At 36.5% G+C, this 24,446-nt stretch overlaps 2 protein-coding genes and 1 long non-coding RNA gene across 3 annotated transcripts in view; all 3 read right to left on the bottom strand.

Moving 5' to 3' along the window:
• Nucleotides 1-4,212, bottom strand: part of LOC107593045 (uncharacterized) — a 46,506-nt gene extending 42,294 nt beyond the window's left edge. Inside the window, exons 1-2 of the long non-coding RNA XR_001610051.1 lie at nucleotides 4,153-4,212; nucleotides 3,868-4,055 (exon numbers count right to left, since the gene is read on the bottom strand). This is a non-coding gene — a long non-coding RNA (uncharacterized lncRNA). The remainder of the gene's footprint in view (nucleotides 1-3,867; nucleotides 4,056-4,152) is intronic.
• A 3,815-nt stretch (nucleotides 4,213-8,027) lies between these two features.
• Nucleotides 8,028-9,808, bottom strand: mid1ip1b (MID1 interacting protein 1b). Its single transcript, XM_016282622.1, has 2 exons — nucleotides 9,660-9,808; nucleotides 8,028-9,298 (listed from the first exon to the last, which is right to left on the bottom strand). Exon 2 carries the CDS (start codon nucleotides 9,063-9,065, stop codon nucleotides 8,625-8,627), a length of 441 nt encoding a protein of 146 aa, XP_016138108.1. The 5' UTR covers nucleotides 9,066-9,298; nucleotides 9,660-9,808; the 3' UTR covers nucleotides 8,028-8,624.
• A 2,448-nt stretch (nucleotides 9,809-12,256) lies between these two features.
• Nucleotides 12,257-24,446, bottom strand: part of tspan7 (tetraspanin 7) — a 36,239-nt gene continuing 24,049 nt past the window's right edge. The window contains exons 2-8 of the mRNA XM_016282620.1: nucleotides 18,471-18,659; nucleotides 18,307-18,381; nucleotides 18,075-18,170; nucleotides 17,194-17,349; nucleotides 17,029-17,112; nucleotides 15,489-15,571; nucleotides 12,257-14,485 (exon numbers count right to left, since the gene is read on the bottom strand). Of these exons, the coding sequence (XP_016138106.1) occupies nucleotides 15,503-15,571; nucleotides 17,029-17,112; nucleotides 17,194-17,349; nucleotides 18,075-18,170; nucleotides 18,307-18,381; nucleotides 18,471-18,659 (669 nt within the window). The 3' untranslated portion in view covers nucleotides 12,257-14,485; nucleotides 15,489-15,502. The remainder of the gene's footprint in view (nucleotides 14,486-15,488; nucleotides 15,572-17,028; nucleotides 17,113-17,193; nucleotides 17,350-18,074; nucleotides 18,171-18,306; nucleotides 18,382-18,470; nucleotides 18,660-24,446) is intronic.

Raw genomic sequence — 24,446 nt, 5'->3', positions numbered from 1 at the left:
AATGTGGTCTTTGTGTCAATATACAATGAGCTGCTAACTCTTACACAACTGATTTATCACATAAACAATGTACAGTCATGTATAACCTAAATATGATTAACATTTACTCTAAACAATACCAAAATTAGTCATTACTTTTCACCTCATCAGCCTCACTCAGCTCAGTTGACCAACAGGTTTATTGAAAAGAATCTCTTCTAAAGAATCATTCATTTACAAATCGGATCTTGCAGTGAGTCTTGAGTTTTTTTAAACTCCAAAATAACAGGGAACAGCATGTTTTTTCTGAACTCTAGTTGCTTAAAAAGTAAGATTTTATGCGCTGAAATGTATATGGCCAATTTAGTAAGTTGAGACTCGTTCCAACTGGATCACCGAGTTACATTTATCCTGAGAACTGCAGTGATCGGATCATTCCGATTTGCGAGATTTGAATCATTCTGAGATTTGTGAACTAGTTTCAGATTCATAAGAAAGTATCGACTTGAAGTAAGCATCGCTATCATGTCTTGCAATTGTTCAAGAGTGCACTTCGAAAAACGAGGAACGGCATGTTTTGTGTAAATTCAAAGTAGAGAGATTGTGCATGGAACCAGTTAAAGTTTACTCTCAGATACTTAAAAATCTAACTTATATGCAGTAAAAGAAAAATACTTGGACAGCCCTTGATCACTATGTACTTTAATGTTCCATGGAAGAAAGAAGTATTTTGAAAGGGTTTGTAGGTTGTTCATCACTTTTGAGTGAACTATACCTTGCCCACAAAACATATGCGTTTTTCTATTGAAATCAAACTAAAACATAGCATTTAACATTCAGTCTACACTGCCTCACCGTCTTGTCACAGCATCCTGTCGGCTCAGGTTGTCTGCAGAGCTTAAGAGCGTGGCATGGCTTCTCCTGACCTTCAACCCTCGTTTATCGGCTGCTGCCTGCCTGGCCATCTAACTCACTTAGCGCTTGGCTCTCTGCTCTTATCAACGGCTTCACTGACAGACGATGAAGACACCGGAGAATAACTGCCTCACGTTGTCACCGACAGAACGGAGGCAGAGAGAGAGAAACAAGAAGAGGGAATTGTCGAATGCGGCAGCCTCAACACCCTACAGACTTTGATGGCCCTGAGCCCTGAGATGAAATTTCAAAGCGTTGTCTTTCTCGCACTCCCTCTCCTCATCTTGCAGTCTCGCTGCAGAAGGCAATTACGAGTCCCTGGTCTCTGTGGCCACCTCCCTCCCTGCCGTCTTGTCTTTGCATTCCTCTTTTTTCTTCTTTCCTTCATTCATTACCCACTTTCCCACTCTCTGCTTTCTCTTCGATGTAAGTCATGCAAATCAGCAAAGCTCGCATGGAAAATATATTGGAATCATTAATTTTGGGGCAAATTTCAAAAAGGTGGAGAGGATGCTTGGGAAAAAAATGGCAGGAAGACAGAGAGGGGCCATTTTAATGGAAAGGAGGTATTCATAGCGGGCTATTCGAGATGAAACGCCGCAGAATCCTTTGACGACTAAATGACGACGTGCTGCACAGAGGATGCCCTTGAGCGCCGATCCGAGGTCGGCTTTCCTGTATTTAACTGTTGCATGCAGATCTAGCAAAACCCGATCTCAGATCAGCAGCAGAGGGCACCTGGCAGCCGCTTATTTCAATAACCAAATCCACAATGACGGGACACCTGATCTCTCGCAGTGCGCAGGCCTGACCAGATCATATTCTGCTTTTCCCTGGTGATGTGATATGGTATCTGAGGCGAAGTTTTAAAAATAAAGGTTTCAGTTAGAAGCAAAATGGATTTTACAGGCACAAAGAACTTTCTAGAGCTTTAGAAAACAGGTACTGGTGCTTTGAAGAGCCAAGAAACAAACCAATCTGAAGAACTTCTAACATCTCAGTTTTCACATATGAGAAACTATATCCTCTTCGATGTTTTGAGGATCTGTTTTTGTAGCAACTCCGATCCATTGTTGTAGAAAAATAAAAGTAAGTATTTTTCAAAAAATTTGAAAAATACGTTTTCTTTTTGAAAACTTAATTTTGAAATGAATGCTCTGGTTTCAGTACAAGTGCTGTCGACAGTATCTGTGACAATGTCGATCACCACAGAAAATAATATTGAATTGTCTCTCAGATCATAAAAACAAGCAAAAATCATGTATTGTAAGACACTTACAATGGAAGTCTATGGAAGCCGTTTCACCCACTGAACAAAAAATAAAAAAGGTAATTGTGACCTTTTATCTATTTTTTCCTCGCAATTGCAATGAGTCATGGTCTGATGGTCTGCATATAAACAACTGCAAGGAAAAGTCAGAATTACAAGTTTACACTTTGCCATTTTGACTTAACACACAATTGCGACTTTATATCACGCAATTCTAACTTTATAACTTTAAGAAAAAAATGTAATTGCAAGTTTATATCAATTTCTAGAACAAAAAAAGTCAGAATTGCGAGATGTAAACTGCAGTCACAAGGGAAAAAGTCAGAATTGTGAGAAAAAGTTGCAGTTACCATTTCAATTTTTTTATTCAGTGGCAGAGACAGGTTTCTATAGAAGTCTATGGAGCAAGACATAACACCTTGATGAACATGAAAATATGCACTATTTCTTTACATAATTTTAAGTAATTTTATATCTTGCCCTATAGTCTTGTACATTAGTGTAAACACAAATTTTGTTTGTTTTCACAACCTGACAAACTTGAAATTATTTTCTGTGGTGGTGCATTCTGGGATTGCAATAGTCAGCTTTGCTAAACTAAGAGTTTGTGAACTGAATCTGGAACCAATGCATACAGACTGGTTATGACATAAATTTACACCTCCTAACATATTATACAATCCCTTGTGTGAATCAGCTTGTAACACTCCAAAGAGAAAGGAAAACTTGAAATCGCATCATATGACCCCTTTAAGGCTTACATAAGTGAATGTAGCTGTCCAAGATGCACTGATAGCTTTAAATCTGCGGCTGCAAAAATAATTACCGTGGCAAGATCATTTGCAATATAACTGAGCCATTTATAAGTTTTAATTACGGTTGAACCTCTGTTGCGTTTGTCACGCTTAATTTAAAGTAATCTACTTTAACCGTAATACTTCATCACACAGGTGGTGGCGTAAATCAATAGCTCAGATGTTTTAAAATGATTTTTCAACACAGAAAAATCATTTAAACGTACTGGAGAGTTTTCAAACTTTTCAAATAAATGTTTGGCTCCTTCCTTTGAGTTCACGTTATTAAATTCTGTTTCCTGTAAATCAATTCCCTAACTGAATTACGTACCGTCTTATTTTGTTACGCATGAATCTTGTCGCAACACTGATTTTTGACCACCACCATGTGGCTTTTTTCACTTGTACACAAATAGCACGAATAGGATGTCTTTCCCAACATTTCTGAAGGGTTGCATTCTGGGAAGTACCAGATGACCAAAAGCGAGACCGCTGAGGAACCTGACAAGCTGCCACTGAAATAGTTCACAAAGAGAGACATCAAATACTCAAAAGAGCGAGAGACTGTAATAAGACAAGACAAGACACAATCGCTCAGAGACAAGACACAATCCTCTTGACAAAATGGCAGCATTCATCCTCTCCATTAGCCTGTCCTGCTATTTTGTAACTCACTGTTACTCGTCTGCACCTAGCCAGTCATGTTTTAAGATAACTTAAAATTAACGGTTTGACGAATTCTGAGTAAAATCAACTCTCCCAATTTCCCCTCGTTTTCCGTCCTTGGAGTTTTTGCCCCACAAGCTTTGTGGCCTTGATTCTCGGCAAAGAAAAACAATAGTGTGCGCTTTTGAGTAGCACCTGATCACAGAACTCCTTTGTGCACCCAGAGGAGACATTGCATCATACCTCAAATCGTACACCAGTGGTCTTACGATCCTTCAAAACTCCATCATACTGCCTGGAAGTTTCAGTATGTCACACCACGGGCTGGTCTTACATCAGCTAGATGGCAGACAAACAGTCGGAGTAGGAGAAATGCTAGATCAGCAAATCCAACTGATGGCCTTCTTTCCTGCATAGTTCTCCCAGCATCCCTAATTAAGGTGCGAAAAGGAAAAATGTCAACCGAGAGGGTTTAGACTATGAATAATGCAGGAAATAAAAAGGAGTCGACAAACATGTGATACTCACCTCAAATCAGCTTCATCTGTGTCATGTTTTATCGTGGTGAAACTATTATGGATCCATCAGTACTAAAGTTCAGTTTGTCTAACAGTCTGACCAGTACCACGATACATGATGTTCAAAGAGCAAATTGTTGATTGTTTGGCTCTTAGATAACAGACAAAGGTGAAGTGTATAAAAAGGGTGTATGTTTTTACCATACTGTGCAACTTGTCAAGAAATGCGAGAACTTTGGGTCTATAATGAATTGTGTAATGCAAAGTCAGTTTACCTTCAGCCAAATGGGTTAACAATAAATTTGTTTAGACTCAGTAATGACTATATTTAGAACAACTTCAGATAGCAATGAACTAGTATGTCAGCAATATTTATTATGCATTGATTTATTAAGTACATACCAACTAGGCAAGTGACCTTTCTTAGTGGTGACAGCTGCTGAGCTCAGTGTCTTACAGTCTTACTTTTATGATACTTCATAACCGGACAACGTGTAAAGTCATGTAAAAGTTTTGAAGTATCATGGGTAACACTTTACTTGAAGGGGTGTGCATAAGACTGACATGGCACATTCATAATCATGACATGACACATGTCATGAATATGAAGGAGGTTTTATGCATGTTTATGACAACTGTCATTAAGTGTCATTCGCTCAGTTATGTCATTTTTAATGCAAATATGACATTATTTGACCTAACCCTAACCCTACCCCTAACCATAGCCCATAACAAAGACATCCCAAACAATGTCATATTTGCATTAAAATTACATAACTGAGCGAATGACACTTAATGACAGGTGTCATAAACATGCATAAAAACCCTTCATATTCATGACATGTGTCATGTCATGATTATGTAGGTGTCATGTCAGTCTTATGCACACCCCTTCAAGTAAAGTGTAACTGTATCATGTTTTGATGTCAAAACTAGACAAAAACGTATGTAAAAATGTAAGAGTCAATCTAGTGCGCGTGGCTGTTTACATTTTGTTTATACTTCACGTTTGCCATTTTATCAGTGTAAAGATCTTTAACAGTTTAAGCAATGTTCTGGTGTCAAAACTAGATAAAAACGTAAATGTAATTTCATCATGTGCTTTTGTTTACACTTCATGAAAACACTTCAATATTTTATCAGTTAGAGCATAAATGTTTTAATCAAAACCTGATTACAGTCCATCTATGTTGTGGAGTTAAATTCAGACAAAAACCTAAATTTAATTTAGTCTTGTGTGCATATGTTTACACTTTATATTGACATTTCATCAGTGTAAAGTTAATTAAAAGTTCTAGTAAAATCTGATGATTCTGATGTAAAAAAAATTAATTTAAATGTAAATTACTTAAATGTAAATTTGTCTTGTGTACATGTGTTTTACACTTTTGTTTACACTTTACATGTAAAGATCATTATCAGTTTAAGTAAAACCTGATTAGTTTAAGTTCTGATGTCAAAACATGAATTTGTCTTCTGTGCATCTGTTTATTTTTTTTACATTAATCAATGTAAAGATTAACAATGAAAGATTATTTACTCCAAAACCAGATCAAATCTTAAATGTAAATTTGTTTTGCATGCAATTGCGCATGTCTGTTTACATGTTTCGTTAACAGTTTAAGCAAAACCTGATTTTAGTGCACTTCATCAGACAAAAACGTCAAACTATAGATTCTATTAGAATACAAGACTTTAGCATGAAATGCTGTGCATTCAGTTTGGTTGACTCAAAATTTTAAAACAAATAAAGCTAGATTCTTTTTTTTAACGAGTAAAAGATTCCAAAAGATCTTGTAGTGGTTAATCTGCCTGAAAATTCAGTCTCTACAGAGCATTACAATTCCATCTCAATAATTTCAATTTGACAGTGAAAGGAGTGAAATTATTTCCTTATAAAATAAATTCTTTGTAAAGCCAAACACTCAGAAACAATGGGCTTTGATCAAGATAGGAAGATCTGGAAGAAAGACCATCTGCTCTTCAGTCCCTTCACCCATCCTTCCCCCCTGGGCACATGGTCCAGGTCACTAAAAGTTGACAGAGAAATGCCAAGAACTCAAGTTGCTATGCTCACATAAAACATTTACTATATCTTCAGGATTCACGATCGAAAACTTTTCATGTTTGGTGTCATTTTAAAGGTCTTTGTGCGATTGGTAAATTGGTTTCAATTTCACAGTAGTCATTTATATTATGAGAAAGATTCAAAACCTTTGTAGAATTATGTTCTGCTGAGGAGGGGGTGTGTCCCCCTTTAGGCCTGTGGGAAAGTTTATCAAAGACCAAAAAGGTCTTTTATGTTTTTACAACTGATTTAAAGATTTCTTTGTTTTTGTTCTGGTAGTATTTAAGGGAATGTTGCAAATCAGTCTTTGGGATTCTGTAGTCAGAAAAACCCCCATGCAGTGTGTGAGAGTCTCTGGAGCTCTGCACCAGAACTCTCACTGCTGTGTGTCTCTCTGCTGTCAGGTACGATTCAAAAATGTAATTGTGTTAAACACATTGTGTATAGTTGTTTGTGCTACATAGGCTAGTTGAGTTTATTCTTTAAAAACACTTGATTACTTTGCTGTAAGTGTTCTTTGAAATACTTAGGTAAAAGGTTGTTGATTCTATGCATTTTAGACCGTGTGTCTTGTGTTAGATTAGGATAACTGTTACATGTGTGACTATGTAAAATTCATTTGTCTCCTGCATGGAACACACTTGGCTATTTTCCATATAGCTACAGTAAACCATGTTGCCACGCGGATACAATATGTTTCACAATTGCATTATCCTTTCTAAATTGGCTTCTAATTGTTTCATTATGTAATTGGCATGATACAATTTTACCTGACTAATAATAAATTGTTATATTTGATTTATTCTGAACTTTTCTTGAATTAATTATGACCAGTAAATCATAGGAGGCTAATGCTACCGTAAATCTGTGTCCAGGATAGTACAAACTAAAGGCGCATGAATGAAAGGAGCAGTAGGCACTTCATCTGAAGACCTTTTGATTTCTGTCTATCACTGATTTAGCAAGATGTATGGAAGTGGCTCAATTAAGTACACTTTTTGTAAGAGTGAGCAGTAGGCAACTGACAAAAAGGTATTAGCTAACTTATTACACCCTCTGACTAACATCAGACTGGCTAGTTTGCATCCGTGAGTTTACCGCAAACCTGGGGCGCGGATCTCTGAGCGGCATTGGGTCCTTGATGAACGAATAATTGAAAGTATGGGATTTACAGAATACTCAAATATCTAAATTAATAAACAATCGAGCTTTTGATTAGAAATATTGCCTAAATTTAATGATCACGTGAAATTGGAGTCAGATTGAAAACGGAGCTAGACAAAATTGAAATTAAGTTCTGATAAATTCAGATGCGCAAGTAAAAGACCGAATACGCATTAAACTTTCGACCAGGCTGCTGGATTCTGCTTTTTGGGCTGGCGGGTGGGTCCTTACAACAGAATGCCTCAGAAAACTGTAAGCCAGACTCAGGAATCAACAAACCAATCCTTCAGTTTACAAGCCTTTTTTTCTATCGGTATTATGACTTTAAGGCTATTAAACTAGTGTGGGAAGCTTAGATTAGAGACGTCCGTCATTAAGTGCAGCTCAAGCAGTGACTCAGCAGTACGAATTGGAAAAATGCACTGCAGGTGCCTGGCTCTTTCAGATGTTGCCAGGTCTTAATATAACATGCCTGATCCCTCTGCGGACCTCAGCAGCAGCTGTGCACACCAACACAGACCGAAGTTTGCTGAGCACGATAAGGCAAGTACACTAAGGGTATACTGTAAAGTGATATTTTGCAAGGACATCCCAGAAGGAAATGATTCATTGTTAATCATGAGTTGAACACCAGCAGTGAGTAAAGAGTCACATCAGTGGGGTTGCATTTACAAAACGTTTATTTTCCGAACCATCTTTGTGATAGAAAAAATACATGACATAACTTTTCTTTTAGACAATTACCAACAGTAATGTGACGTCATTTTCAGGAATCGGTCAACATCCATAAGAGCCTTCATGCGATTCCCTCATCGATTGTGACGTCATAAAGTACCAGCGGCGTTTTAGTGTAGAAATGTGCGTTTTATACATAGTTATTTTAATTCTCAGCCCAGCCTGTTATAATCTACATGAATACACTGCCAAAACTACCATACCGGCCAATGAATGGCATATCTTTTTTATTTAAATGTTGGCTTGTTTGCTTAAATTGTGTTAAATTTCAAAAAGCCCGTTTCCAAGCCAGAATCCAGGTTGCGCAAACAATATCAAGGGATATTAGCAGGGGAATTAAGGGTGCTTGTAAACCGGCGTTGAGTAGAAGTCTTTTTTTTTTTTCCAATCCGGGGAATTAAAGATGCACAGAAGCCACCAGGGGCCCATTTGGCTTCAGCCCCTGCTGCACCCTCTTGTGAACTTTTTTTTTTTTGCATTCCACCAGCGATGGATGGAGCAAACTCTCGTTCTTTTCAATTCCCACAGCCACCGATACCAATTTCTTGCTTGTACCGGTTTGTCAAAGTGTTCGCTTTTCGGGCGAGCTTCCCCAGTACCGTGTGCAGTCCATTTAGATGTAAATGAAACAGCTTCTCCAAATCCTCATCGTTCGGCTCGATGCGAGACATCTCCAGGGCCGTCGTCATGCCATGCTTTTCCTTGCGCCTCTCATCGGCTTGAAGCACTCCCCATTCGATATCGTTCCTAATTGATTTGAGGAGCACATAAGAGCCATACATGTCTCCATCCTGATAGGAGCTCACCTCTTTCTCCGCCTCCTGGTCCAATGGGACATCCCTCAGCAAACTTGGCACCATGATCGTCTGGTCCATGTTGTTCACAGCACCAATAAACCGGTTCATGGAATTGAAGAGGGAGTTTTTTTGGTTGTAGGAATCGCAGATTTGCATCATCTTTGCTGTCCTATCGACCTGGAGGGTTTTGATCAAATGCAGAACGAGGGGCAGTAGACGTAGTTATTCTTGGGCTGGACGGTCCAGATAGATCTAACGGAGGGGTTATCCGCTATTATTCGTGTCCAGACTCCTTGTGCGCTTCACTAAAGTGAGTTTCTAAAAAGCAGGCGGATTTAAAGCAAGGGCGTGGCTTTCACACGTCAATCAAACGTGTAACCAGATAATGTGACCTGAAATAAGTTAACACAGATCCATGAAAGATTAATGGGTATGCACACAATATTATATAATCAAAATAACTATCAGTGTGAAATTCAGAAAATGAGGTTGAGAAGGCAAGAAATATAAAGACTAAGCTTACGAATCTTTTTTTTTCAGAATATGCACAAGCATGCTTTGGGATTAAATATACAAATAATTAAGTATTTATAGTAAAACTAAATCAGATCTAATCTAAATTTGTATTCTAAACGCGCGTTATATGCTTCCTACCACTCCTTGCTTCAATAAAGGACAGGCCGGCCGGCAAACTAAACATCAATCTATCGACTCACATCGACTGACAAATAACACAGGCTTCTAAATACCGACCTTTGCTGATATACGTCTTCCCTTAAATCCGAAACCGTCTGGAAAAGTGCAAGTAAACCGTTGATAAAGTCGCTGAAAGATAACAGACTCGTCTGGCAACCGACCGAGGGTGAGGCCGCATGTAGCTCTATGGCGCTTATGAATATTCATGAGACCACGCATCAGCCCACAACCGCTCAGCCGCTCTAGTCCAATCAGAAGCCAGTCGCTTAGTTGATCCAGGAAGACGGCGCCTCTCGACAGCCAATCAGAAGGCAGAAAGAGAATAGGCTGCATCTCACGGTCAAAGACACGACAGTGGACAAGAAGAATAGCGTATGAGGAAACTACCGGACTGATGAAAGTACCTTCTACACATTGCTTACACTTACAGCGCCAGAACAGGTTCTTCATTCGATTTTATTTTCACTTCCCATTCTTAGATGTCGAATACCAAACTTAATATTTTATAAAACTCTATTTTTCAGACATAATCAGAAAGGTATTTTATGAAAGCTGAAAGGTCATTTTTTTCAAAAAGAGACAAAAATACATAACACATTCACATATAGCTATACTTTATTTTTTTTTTTTAAACGTTCAAAGGTTATTTCTAAAGGGACTGTATGCCAAGCCTGCACAGATCAGTGGAATTATGCAAATTATACAAACGTGCAAATATATTATATATATATATATATATATATATATATATATATAGCCTAATGACAAACACCAGGCGAAAGGGTGAATGTCATAAATCAAATACAGATCTACATAGCCTACAGCCTCACCAAAATGCTTTGAATAATATCAAGGAAAATGAATTTTATCGTAAAGGAAGATAGCACAAGAACACTTTATGCAAAGCATGTCACAAAATGGGGTTTGTTTGGGTTTTAAATGATAAAATGAGGACAAAATGTATTGGACACTTCACTATCTAGTTAGTGGAACATGTTCATGTAGACGCCACTTGTTTTGATGTTTCAGAGCATTTGAAAGACATTAGATAGTAGATAATTAGGCATACATTTTGGGGGGGGGGCATTATATAGATCTGTGCTTTATGATCTTCTCATTCTCAGATGACACGAGATCTGCATTAAAATCCATGTCTGCATGATTATTTGCATGGGATTTCCCCATGAACGGAGATCTCCTCTCGTTGCGGCTGCGGCCCCGTTACGTTTTTCAACAACATCGTGGTGCCATCTAGTGGTCAGGAAGGGAACAGCATCCTGCCTTCAAGCCATGATTTAAAGGGGTCATATGATGCGATTTCAAGTTTTCCTTTCTCTTTGGAGTGTTACAAGCTCTTGGTGTATAAAGAAGATCTGTAAAGTTGCAAACACTAAAGTCTCAAAACCAAAGAGATATTCTTTATCAAAGTTAAGCGTTAACTAACACGCCCCCACATCAAATGCCTCGTTTGTAATGGGTTTTAATGTTTTTGTCTCTTTGCCTGACAGGGCATCATCACAATATGGTGAGGGATGAAACATTTCCGTCTCACGCTTGAGGTATTCGGCCAATCACAACGCACTGGATAGCTGGCCAATCATAGCACACCTCGCTTTTTCAGACGATGAGCTTTGTAAAAATCGACGCTTTTCAAAAAGGCGAGGCATAGAGGAGAAACAATAATGTAGCTACAGTATGTGGAAAATAATGCGTTTTTTAACTTTAAACTGCATAAACACATTTCATTACACCAAATACACAAAATAATGTTCTTTTTAGCAGCATCATATGACCCCTTTAAGCAGAATCAGAATCAGCTTTATTCGCCAAGTGTGCGCAAACACACAATGCATTTTTTTGTGTTTTTTTTTTAAGAAGCTCTTGGTGCATACATGCATACATACATACATACATAATACATAACAAGTGAGGCAATTTTCACACATTAGGTTGACCATGTGTCCTCTTTTTCCCGAACATGTCCTGGCTGTGATTTATAAAATTCCCAAAATGTCTGAAGGTAATGACTGAAAAATAGTTTGACCAATAGCATGCAGGCAGTGTACATACTCGACCAGTCATGGCGTTCGAGAAGGCGGGATCTACAGAGAATGGTCAAAGCAATGCAAATATGCGTTTATAATCATCTATGATGACACAGGACAGTAGAGAGCAGGTCAATAGGACAACAAAGCCAAAGCCTGGACATTTTAGTCAATTTAGAAATCACAGCCAGAACGTTTCTGGGTAAAAGAGGACGTATGGACCTACACATGATCCCCATACATCCAGTTCAGACCCAAACACACCCCAGATAGCACACATACGTCTGCAAGATGTCTGTTAAAGATCGCTTCATCTGGAAAGCATCTGCTGTGCACTATCATCTGATAGACGTCTCTAAGATGTCACTTTTACATTCATTCTGAATCATAAATTTATAATTAACATTTATGATTATGTTAACATCTTAAAGACATGTTCTAAACATCTATCTGACATTTGATAGGAAATGTCCTATAAACGTATTGCAGATGAGCAAACACTAAAAAAAATACGTCTTGTAGATGTAAATGCAGACGTCAAATAAACGTCTCAGTGATGTACGTGTGCTATCAAGGACAAACTTCACATAAAGACAAACCAGAAGCTGATAACGACGAAGAACCATTTTATTCATAGAGATCACAGTTGTTTACAATATCAACTTACATTTTGTTGGCATGCTAGCTGGTGATGCATTTTAAAAAGTTTTCTTTTTATTATACAAAGTATATTATTACTCCGCTCGTCTATCTGGAGATGTGTAGTTCATCACGTGTGTTCAGACTATGAATTCTGGACTCTAATACTTAATGACCCATCAACACAAGGGGCAGCTGCAGAAATGATGGTTTAACATATTAATATAACAGCTATATGTCTTTAATGAAAATTAATGATCAATGAGAAAACCATACAAAACAACAACACAAAATGAAATACAAAAAGAGAAATGCACATTGACACGCGTAAATATGGAATTCAGTTGACAGTACTTCACAATTCAAAATAAAAAGTAAAGAAAGCCATTAAGCCAAAGACTGCAGTGATTTCTACCACACATGCAAATAAATAAACAATAAATAAACAGCAGAGGTGTCTAAAGCTTGGTTCATTTTTGCAAAAACTGAATCAATAAAGCGTTTTATTATGCAAACAACTGAGTTAAAGAACTTAAGTGATGATTCTAGAATTCCTCGGACTCTGACCTCCAGAAAACCTGCAAGTATTCCTATTCATATAGAGTTGTAAATCAAATTCTTCCAGCATTTTAACTATCCAACTGTTTTTAAGAGCTGTTCTCCTGCTAGCATAATCATATCATATATATAACAATTTTACAAAGTGTTCTGACAAATGGTAACCTTTCGAAAACGTTTTTTTTTGTAGGTCTAACACTCATATATTTTTAAAACAAAATAGCATTCTTAGAAATATTTTTAATCATACCGAAATTATCTTTATCCTTCATTTATCTCATGCATATATTCAGCTTGAAAACAACCAAACATTTTCGGAGCTGTTAAGCATGAACATCCTCAACGCTGAAAGAGACGCTCAGTGTGATTACATTCCTCCAGTAAAAAGCCACAAAATAATAGAAAATACAGTGTGTCACAAGGTAGATATGGTGTGAAACTGTAACTACAACTCATAAACTGTATAATTACCCATTAAATCGGCCATTAAACAGTGTTCAGTTAGTACTCTGAGATATCTGCTCGTCTTACAACAACGTAAAAGCCACTAGATTTAAATGCTCACGTTAAGACTTCAGTCGAAATGTGAGTTCTGTACATGGCTATATGTGGCAGAAAATTGCTTGTTTTTGGCTTTCACGTCAAGACAAATTGACGGTTTTGACTCTGTACGTGTATTATGTCGAATCATTTTCAACCCAGCGCTGAGATGTGGAGCAAAAAATGAAATCCAAATGATATAAGACAAAAAAGCCATTTCTGAGATAAACCCCTTTGCCATAGATTTTACAACAGCAACAACAACAACAAAAACATCTTGTCATCTGTATATTTTTTTCCTTTTTTTAAATAGTTTTCCTCTTGAAAAAGCAATTAACTAACAAATCTCACTTTTTAGGGGTTAAGTAACACCGTGTCCTAACCAGATGTGTGAACACTGAGTGAAAATACTGCGCTAAGCCATGAAATAGCCAATCAGAACGTTTGATGAGTAATATACATCTATCTGGACCAATGAGAATTCACTGTGGGCGGAGCTATACCAATTGCAGTGTGACAAATAGAAACCAAGCTGACAAAATGGTGGATAGATAAGAAAAACACAGCTTTTAAATAGTTTGTCTTTTCAAAAAAGGGATAAATACCTAACAGATCACACTTGATGTCCCAAGTATTAAATAATTTCTCTGTCTAAAAATAGAAAAAGCCTCAAAGCCACAGCTAACCTGAACATATATGATATGTAGCTAGAGGGAGATTGCGATATCGATTGGCTTTTATGTGACTGGTTAGGATGCAGTGTTACAGAAACGCTGTTGACTTTAGTTGTAGTGTGAGTGTGTGTGTGTGTGTGTGTGTGTAAGATGGTTTTCACATGCAAGGATTTTGTACAGAGTAAAGTACGCGTGCATCTTAAAACCATTTCCTTTTCCTCGCTAACGCTGACGTTTCGAAAGGAGAGGCTTTGGTCATGGCACAACTGCATGATTAAGGAATGACGGAAAGGAGAAAAAAGAAGGCAGGAAAGACAGAATGAAAGACAAAAGGAGAGAGAGAATAAAAAAAGAGATGAGAAAGAATGGAGTGTGCTAACATTTTTGGGTTGCTTTCCCTTTCCAAGGTGTCGTACGTCTTATGTGCCTGTAGAAACGGGAAAAAGAGGTTTAAACATGTTCAAGACTAGAAGAATCTTTCTACAGCTTCACGCAACAACAATTTATAGTGACCACAACACGTTGTTGCATCGTTTTCAGAGAAGTTGCCCAGAATTAAAAAAAAGCCAAAATGCAGTTGCATTGCAAGTTTCCGATAATTTCAACACTGTGTGAATTTTTTTTTAAATAAAAAGATTGAATTTATTTAATACACGAGTTCCACAATTTGAGTTTAATTACTGAAATAAATGAACTTTTCCACGACATTCTAATTTATTGAGATGCACCTGTATACACACACACACACAATATATATATATATATATATATATCATTATTTTAATTATAAATTTAATATACATTTTAATATATATATACTTTGAAGAAATATATATTCATATATACCTGCCCGCTCTTTTCAGAAACACAACAAAAGGAAACTTAATTATGCTGCATTCTAAGAAAATATGTTGTTGCATCACAAAAAAAACTAATGCAGTCAAGTTTGTGATAACTTCACAAACACCTTATGAAAATGTTTTATTTGATATATATTATATAAATATATATAACATTTAATTATTAAACTATTTATTGATTTTTTTTATATATATTTATATTTGACTTGTATAATTAATAATAAATTTATACTTTAGAAAAAAAATCTATATTTATTTAATCTATATATATTTGCCTGTTCATAATGGGAACAGCAAATAATTATGCTGCCTTCAAAAAAACACTTACTGAAATTATTTCCGTAATCACTATTTCACTAATATTTCTATTTTATTTAATACTTTATCTGATATTTGCATCTTTATGACACGCTAACCCCAAACTCCATTAGAACCAACTGAGAGCAGATTCTCCTGTGAGCTATTTGTGTATCATGAGTTACAGTCCAGTTCAAATGAGACGGTATGCTATGGCTAAAGTCAGTCAGTAGCTAACATTTATAATGGTCTGTGTGTGTGTGTGTGTCTCACCTGTGCACACGCCGCTACACCATCTCATACTGATTGGCAGTGATGAATCGCGACAGACAGCAGGCCAACAGCATCCCGATCAGCTGAAAAACACACACGCAATTGGCCGTTACCATGGTAAACCTGTTTTCCAGGGCTTTTTTGCTCCCTCTTCCAATGTAATTGCTAATTAAATTAAATTGCTATAGTCATTACTGCCGGCTGCTCTCCCAGGTTTACAGTTCACTCTCTCTACGCGAACCAAATTCTAGTTATAATCATAATGAATGTTTACTGATTCCCATTTAACCGAACCAAAAGAATTCCACATGCGCGGCGGAAGATTAGATGTATTAGCGGGGCCGCGTCTCTAAGAGATGTCATTGATTCGGGCCGCCCGTGTGCTCACAGATAACATTTACAGTTCAATTAGCATCGCGTGTGTGCGGCGGAGGGGTCGAGGTGTTCCTGCGGCCCTTTGGACCCATTAGTACAGATGGAGAGATATCTGCATAATGGTCCTGAGGCGGAAGCGTGAGTGACAGAGGGCCTGATTGCGTTTGAAGCAGCACGTTCGCTAGCAAACCCCAGCTGCGCCACATGCTCAGCTCCCGCTCATGTGTCTATGTGTGTTTACTAAATGAGGGCTGGGAAAACACAGACAGCCCGGGGTCGGCGTTCACCGCGGGGTTGTCATGGTAGCGCGGCTCTCGCTCAAGCTTTTAGACGCCAGCGCACGCAGCATTACCCAGTGACTCATTTCGACGGCGGGCACCGCTCCACCTGTGTGAGACAACAACAGCCAGCTGTTCAGCTCGCTTCAGCGGTAACCGGAAAACAGATTGGAGTAAATATTAGCTTGCAAATGTCTGCCTCAGACACGATTATGACGTCTCGAGGAGAGGAAAAACATTCCTGTTTAGGATTAAATGAAATTAACGGTGTGTGATGTCTTCAGCTAATAAAATCAACCAATTGCATGAGATTGGGGCAGGACTGTTTGTTTGACCAGTCAAGAGGTCATTTCCATATACATAACAGCAATCATTTACATATGTCTTGAAATATTGATATTAACAAAAGATAAAAACAAAATGTTTTAAAAATGTGTAAATATTTTAAAAAATCTAATTAAAAATGAAATGTTTGCAATACAAGTCTAGAATGTTTTTTAAATGTTTAAAATAAAAGTGTACAATAACAAGTGTATAATATAAAATGTACAATGTTACATTTTTTTAATGAATATTTATTATAATTTACATATTTAATATTGTTTACATTTATTTATTATTATTAAATATTTGTTTTTTATAAGATAAATTCATTTAAAATAAAACTTACAAATATATATTTAAATGTTCCAAATAAAAATTTATTTTTTTTATTTTAAAAGTAAACAAATTTAAAAAATAGTGTAGAATATATTGAAAATGTTTAAAATAAAATAGCATATTTAAAAAATTTTTTTTAAATAAAATGTGTAAAAAAAGTAGAATATTTTTTTAATTGACATTTTTGTTTTAAATTGAGTAAAAGATGGAATAAGTCTGCATCCTACCTGCGAGAATGCAATTCCAAACGTTACTCCAGCAATAATGCCCATGTTAGTCTCAATAAAAGCCGTCACTAGCTCATAGCAGCCCTGAACACAACAGAACGATTATAAATACATGAAAAACACAATCAGTGTGTGTTTGTGCGAGTGTGCGTGTATGCGTGTTACCTGCTGATAGATTTTGGTGGGCGCTATGGTGGCATTTCGCAGGTCTGAGGAGTTGCAGTCGGAGATGTTGGCGCAGCAGCTCGGAGGAATTCCATTCACAGGGTAATAAACACTGGAGAACCAGCTGGTGTAGTTCAGAACACCACAACAACGCAACTGAACACAGTGAAAGAGAGAGAATCATATAGATCATGACAGGTAACGCTAAATCTATCTATCTATCTATCTATCTATCTATCTGCTTACCAAACCCCTAAAAACTACCTAGAATATCTTAACAACGCCCTAGTAACCACCAAGGACTGCCTAACAACTACCCAGTATATCTTAACTACTCCCTAGCAACTACCCAGAACACATTATCAACACCCTTGCAACTGCCCAACAATCACCCAGAATATCTTAGCAACACCCCAGCAACCACACAGAATGCTCTTGCAACAACCTAACAACCAGAAAATATCTTAGCAAAACCCTTACCACCCAGAATACATTAGCAACACCCTAGCAACCCACACAGATTGCCCCTGCAATTACCTAACAGCCAAAAAAATCTCTTAACACCCTAACCACCCAGAATACTTTAGCAAACACCCGAAACACATTAGCAATGCCCTAGCAGCCACCCCGAACACTCTTAAAACTGCCTAACAACCACCCAGAATATCCTAGCAACACCCTAGCAACTACTTGGAACACTACAGCAAGAGCTAGCAATCGATCTAACTGACATACAAGCTATAAACTTGAAGCCTTTAAAACTAAACTTTGAGTCAAGGTAGCCAAGTTTGTCTTCATAAAGATTTTCTAATATTTAATGCAAATTATGACACATCTTTTGTTATGTTTCATTACTGATGTTAACCACCGTTTGAACATACACTTCTCTGAACGTTGTCCACCGCAATGCTCCTCTCGTCTTGGGCATTGTAGTTCTGAACGGCCTCGTTGTACGTCCTCAGAAAGGTGCCTTTGATCTGAGCGCACACACACATACACACACACACTCAATGTTAGATGTCACCAGAACAAGCCCTCCTTGTGTGAGACAGATGGAGATCTCTGAGAAGCATTATGGGTCACCGCCGGAGAGCCTGCGTGTGCGCGTCTCACCTCATGACGGAAAACAAAGCCCGAGATGCCAGCGACCAGCTCTGCCAGGAACACCAGAGACAGGAACATGGCGTACTAGAGACAGAAAGAGCAAGAGAGACATGTTAGCTGTCTGTTTTGGGGCGTCATATAATGTTAAATGCTCTTGCTGATGCTAAACTCACCAGTTTGAGCATCCATGGACTCCCGCGGCACGTGGCGAAGCATCCGAACAGCCCGAACACAATGATGGTGGTCCCGGTCCCGATGAGCACGTAGGGAGCATTGGTGGAGTTTTCAGCGATCAGAGAGATGTACGGACCCAAAATGAACTTCCCCCATAATCCCACCGCCAGCAGGATCGCCCCCGTGATCTACAGAGAAAGACAAAAAACATAACTTTTAATGTTTAACCCTTCTAGTAAGTACTTGTACACCTTTGCTACCATCTAGTGGACAATGCTAATTTGAATCATTTTCTAATTTCTTATTAGCAGTGTTGTTATTGTTAACTAAAATTAAAACTACTAAAAATAGTTTTCTGTAAATGAATAATTTGAATAAAATATAAATTTGAGATGAAAACACTTAAACTTAAAGGCACAATATATAATTTTTGGGCACGTATTCAAAATAAACAGAGGCAAAGGCATAAGTGACTGAGTGTGGAATTATGGGAGTTGTGATCTTCATCCCCACAGCCGATGCAATCCGACGGGACTCGGGCAGAAATCATGTTCATGGATGAGCTAATGATTTATTAACGTAGTAGAATGAAGCAGGGTGAGGCTGAAAGACGTCGAAGTGAAACGAGGCCGCTGAACGAGCGGGACACACGGCTCGAAAGCAGCGGAGCTTTTATTATGCCACAGTCGACCGCTTCCGCTCCGTCCGGTCGTGCGTATGTGGGGTAAAGCAGCGCTGTTTTATCATACTAGATACGTTTGAAAGTTCTGTTATTATGCTACTCTGTGCGGTCGTCACTGGTCTATTAAAATGCACAACATATTAAAGCGTCTTTGGCGTTTCCATGTTTTCTACAAAAAAACGGAAATCGAGGGCTTATGACGTCATTGGCAGGCGACACTATGGACACGCTCTGTGTCACTAGTTAAAACTGCTTATTTCTCTGGATTTAAACATTCTTCGAAACATTTAGGATAATGTAAGTACACAAGTCAGCGAAATATATAACACTGTTCTAGTGGTTTTTGGATATTTTAATAAAAAAATCTTACATATTGTGCCTTTAAATGAAATTCAAAATAAAATACTAAAAATATAAATAGTTTAAAAAAGCTACTAGAAATGACAAAAACTAAATTACTAAAATGTTAATTAAAACAAACTGCAAATATAAAAATAAAAGCCATAAAAGCTAAAAGCTGTAATGTGTTCAAATTTGTTTTTGTTTTTTAGGTGTCATTTACATATTACGTGTACATATTTTATGTGTCAAAACCATTCTGATTGGCTTTATTATGTACTAATTATAAGTTTTATATACGCCAACTGAATTTCATTGATATATGAAAATAAAACTTTTTTTGGTAAGACCGTATCTAAAAGCACAAATAAAAAATTTGTTATTGGGATTTGTCAAAAAAATACACAAGCAGAAAAGTTGTTTTGCAGTTTAAATAACCATTTATTTTTAAAAGAATGGAAAGCAAATCTTGACTATAAATGCATATAAATGTCAAATTACAGATAATACTAATACAAACACTACTACTAATAATACTATATTTTATTTACTTACTCAAAGCAAAGACCTCAGTAAATGCATTTAATGTTTTTTTCCCTTATTTTATAACAGGCAGTTTTTACAGTTTAGTCACACAAATATGCACCAATAACAAACGTTCAAATGTGAGTTTAGTGTGTTGACCAGAAGAGGGTGCCGGAGTATTTATTTATCACTAGAAGGTTCTATGAAACGCTGGACTGGCTGAGGAGTGGCTGGATGAATGCCACGTAATAGAGGATCTACTTGACCGGCCTAACAGAGACATAGAATGTGTATCTCTTCTTATCAAATAAAAAAAGTAGTATGAATCTAAACATGTTTCATCTATCACAAAAATAAGACCATATTTGTCTCCCTTAGTGATGTAGATAATTACAAGACTTCACTCACAAAAAGTCTATGTATTACCATGTTTTGGACGTGTACCATGGTAATCTGTAATCTAAAATGATTAGCATATTCAAGTACCATTTTGTTTACATGGTACTTAAACATGCTAATTCAAGTCATTCAATTAATAGTTTTAATATGTTTAGAAACTAGGTGAAACGGATTGCATTTCAGCTTTTTGCATTGTTCTCTCAGGGTTTATGAAGTTTTTATCAGCAGTCTGGAGGACACATGAAGGCCGATGGGAGAAAGTCGCCATCGGCTGCTTGTGTTGTTGAACCAGTTTAGCCAGCTAGCGGTCGGATCACAGATTCAACATAATGAACTGAGCCCAGATCAACATGTCCAGGACATTTCAGCATGTAATCATCAGCAAAATCATGTCTGAAGGACTAACATCCACGCATTCGAGATGAGCAATAGCAAGCGCACATGATGCTTCCCACAGAAACGGACATGAATATGTGAACCCACATCCCACTCAGTACCGTGTGATGCCATCATTTTGCCCCCTCTGAAGGAGTCATCGCTCTTACGGATGTGCTAATGATAGTGTGAAGAGCTGTAGCAGCACAAGCTAAACTCAAACCTAGTGAGCTGCCTTGGTGCCTACTACCTACATATGGAATTGAAATTTGACAGCGCAATTATACCGCCACAGTACTTTTTGTCATTAGCATATTGCTAAGCTAACGAGGCAATACTTTAGCTGGTCTAAAAAAAAATGTAGATGCTTTATCCATCCTAAGCTCAATGGTACCACCATGTTGTCATTCAGACCATGTCCACCACCGCACAGAGGACACAACATCCCGTCTCCATCTCACACGATACACAGAGAGACGAGAGAGAGAAGGAGAAAGTGCACAGATGGTGTGACTCATCAGGGATCCGAGAGAGAGGAAGAAACCACTCTTAACTTTCAGGAACTAAAGTGTAAAGTGCAAAGAACTTTAAAATCCCTTGAGAAAGATGAAACGAGGAGATAGAAAGTGCCATTAACGTTTCTCTTTGACAGACAGCTCTGCTGTCTTTTTATTTTAACGCTGTAGATGGGTGAATTTTGCAAAAAGACCTCCAGGTCAATTTTTTTTTATATATTATGCAGTGATATACTGCATAATAATTTCTGCCTTTTTATGTTTTCGTTTTTTTTGTTGTTATTCTTATTATTCTCACTGTCATTTAAATATAATTCTCATTCTCATTACCGTAACGCAAATAATCATTACCATTACCAAAATGCCATCATTACCACAATGTAAAAATAAAAATTGTATTGTAATTTTCATAACACAAAAAAGTAAATAGTACCATAATAAATTAATGAATACCACCATTACCACAACGTAAAAATAAAATAAAATGATCATGATGTGAATAAATAATTAAATATCATAATTACCATAATGCAACAAAAATATCATGCTAATTACATAAGGCAAATAAATAAATTAATTTCAGGTTTCAGTTAGGAGACGCTTTCTATCCCTGACACTCACATTTGTCTGCTAACGCAATGTGAAGCATTCATTTCTTCAAACGAATCTCAAATTGATGCGGCTCAGCTGTGTTCGTCTTTGATGTCAGCGACGCCTCTTGAGTTATAGACAATTATGAGCTTAAATAAAAAAAAGAAAAAATCTATTACAGCTCTCGTCATCTAGGAAAATGCTCAATGACAGCAGAAGAGGTGGGTGGCATGGCAACGGTTCCATAGTGACATGTAAATTCTATGCTTTCCTGTGGAGTTATCATATATGCATTTTTTCCCCCTGTAAATATTAAGAATCAGGGAGTAACGGCTGGCATAAATCAGCAAATGGAGTGAGGATTCACTTTACGCAGTGGTTACAACTTCCACTTTTAAATTATTGTTTTTTTTTTTAACATGAACAATGACTATTTATAACAACATTTACAGTAACTACAGTAACAGTAACTAGTTCAGTAAGCAATTTTAGCTCATTTTACGCCATCCCATCCTTTCTACCACAACAAGAATTAACAGAAATGATACCTGAAAAAGACAATAATAATAACACTTATGAGAAGTAAATAAGGAAACAAATAAACAACTAGAAACTGGTATTATAATATACGCTCAATAAAGTACAGAAAAGATCCAACTACATTTTATTAAAATTTTTCCTATTTTCCTGAGTAATATATTTTTGTATTTACCTTTATATGAACAACAAAAACTAAATATACAACAAAAGGAAGTATTATATTTTATTTTTTCTATAAACAACAAAAACGAAATAATATTCAATAAAAATTATTGTATTCTATTTAATCGATTTTTTTTATTAATATTTATATGAACAACAAAAACTAAACCTACAACAACAAAGTTATGTTGTATTGGTGTAATTTTTAAAATCATTTTATATAAACAAAACCAAACAATATACTACAAAAATAAAGTATTATATTCTATATTTTTATTTTATATGAACAATGAAAAACAAAAAATATATACAATAAAAAAACTGAAGTATTATATTCTGTTTTTTATTTCTTATTTTCTATTGATTATATTATTTTTATATGAACAACGAAAACCATTATATTTTTTATTTTAATAATAATAAAATAATAATAACAAAAAAATTATATTCACATGTCCACCACCGCACAGAGGACACAACATCCCGTCTCCATCTCACACGATACACAGAGAGACGAGAGAGAGAAGGAGAAAGTGCACAGATGGTGTGACTCATCAGGGATCCGAGAGAGAGGAAGAAACCACTCTTAACTTTCAGGAACTAAAGTGTAAAGTGCAAAGAACTTTAAAATCCCTTGAGAAAGATGAAACGAGGAGATAGAAAGTGCCATTAACGTTTCTCTTTGACAGACAGCTCTGCTGTCTTTTTATTTTAACGCTGTAGATGGGGGAATTTTGCAAAAAGACCTCCAGGTCAATTTTTTTTTATATATTATGCAGTGATATACTGCATAATAATTTCTGCCTTTTTATGTTTTCGTTTTTTTTGTTGTTATTCTTATTATTCTCACTGTCATTTAAATATAATTCTCATTCTCATTACCGTAACGCAAATAATCATTACCATTACCAAAATGCCATCATTACCACAATGTAAAAATAAAAATTGTATTGTAATTTTCATAACACAAAAAAGTAAATAGTACCATAATAAATTAATGAATACCACCATTACCACAACGTAAAAATAAAATAAAATGATCATGATGTGAATAAATAATTAAATATCATAATTACCATAATGCAACAAAAATATCATGCTAATTACATAAGGCAAATAAATAAATTAATTTCAGGTTTCAGTTAGGAGACGCTTTCTATCCCTGACACTCACATTTGTCTGCTAACGCAATGTGAAGCATTCATTTCTTCAAACGAATCTCAAATTGATGCGGCTCAGCTGTGTTCGTCTTTGATGTCAGCGACGCCTCTTGAGTTATAGACAATTATGAGCTTAAATAAAAAAAATAAAAAATCTATTACAGCTCTCGTCATCTAGGAAAATGCTCAATGACAGCAGAAGAGGTGGGTGGCATGGCAACGGTTCCATAGTGACATGTAAATTCTATGCTTTCCTGTGGAGTTATCAAATATGCATTTTTTCCCCCTGTAAATATTAAGAATCAGGGAGTAACGGCTGGCATAAATCAGCAAATGGAGTGAGGATTCACTTTACGCAGTGGTTACAACTTCCACTTTTAAATTATTGTTTTTTTTTTAACATGAACAATGACTATTTACAACAACAGCTAGTTCAGTAAGCAGTTTTAGCTCATTTTACGCCATCCCATCCTTTCTACCACAACAAGAATTAACAGAAATGATACCTGAAAAAGACAATAATAATAACACTTATGAGAAGTAAATAAGGAAACAAATAAACAACTAGAAACTGGTATTATAATATACGCTCAATAAAGTACAGAAAAGATCCAACTACATTTTATTAAAATTTTTCCTATTTTCCTGAGTAATATATTTTTAGAGTGTACTTTCAGATATTTAAAA

The sequence above is a fragment of the Sinocyclocheilus grahami genome, unplaced genomic scaffold, assembly GCF_001515645.1.
Source record: "Sinocyclocheilus grahami isolate Dianchi unplaced genomic scaffold, SAMN03320097.WGS_v1.1 scaffold163.1, whole genome shotgun sequence".
Lineage (NCBI taxonomy): Eukaryota > Metazoa > Chordata > Actinopteri > Cypriniformes > Cyprinidae > Sinocyclocheilus > Sinocyclocheilus grahami.
This window is presented reverse-complemented; position numbering and strand designations above follow the sequence as displayed.

Excerpts from the sequence above, each read along its gene's own strand:
- mid1ip1b (XM_016282622.1), bottom strand. The coding sequence starts at position 9,065 with ATGATGCAAATCTGCGATTCCTACAACCAAAAAAACTCCCTCTTCAAT.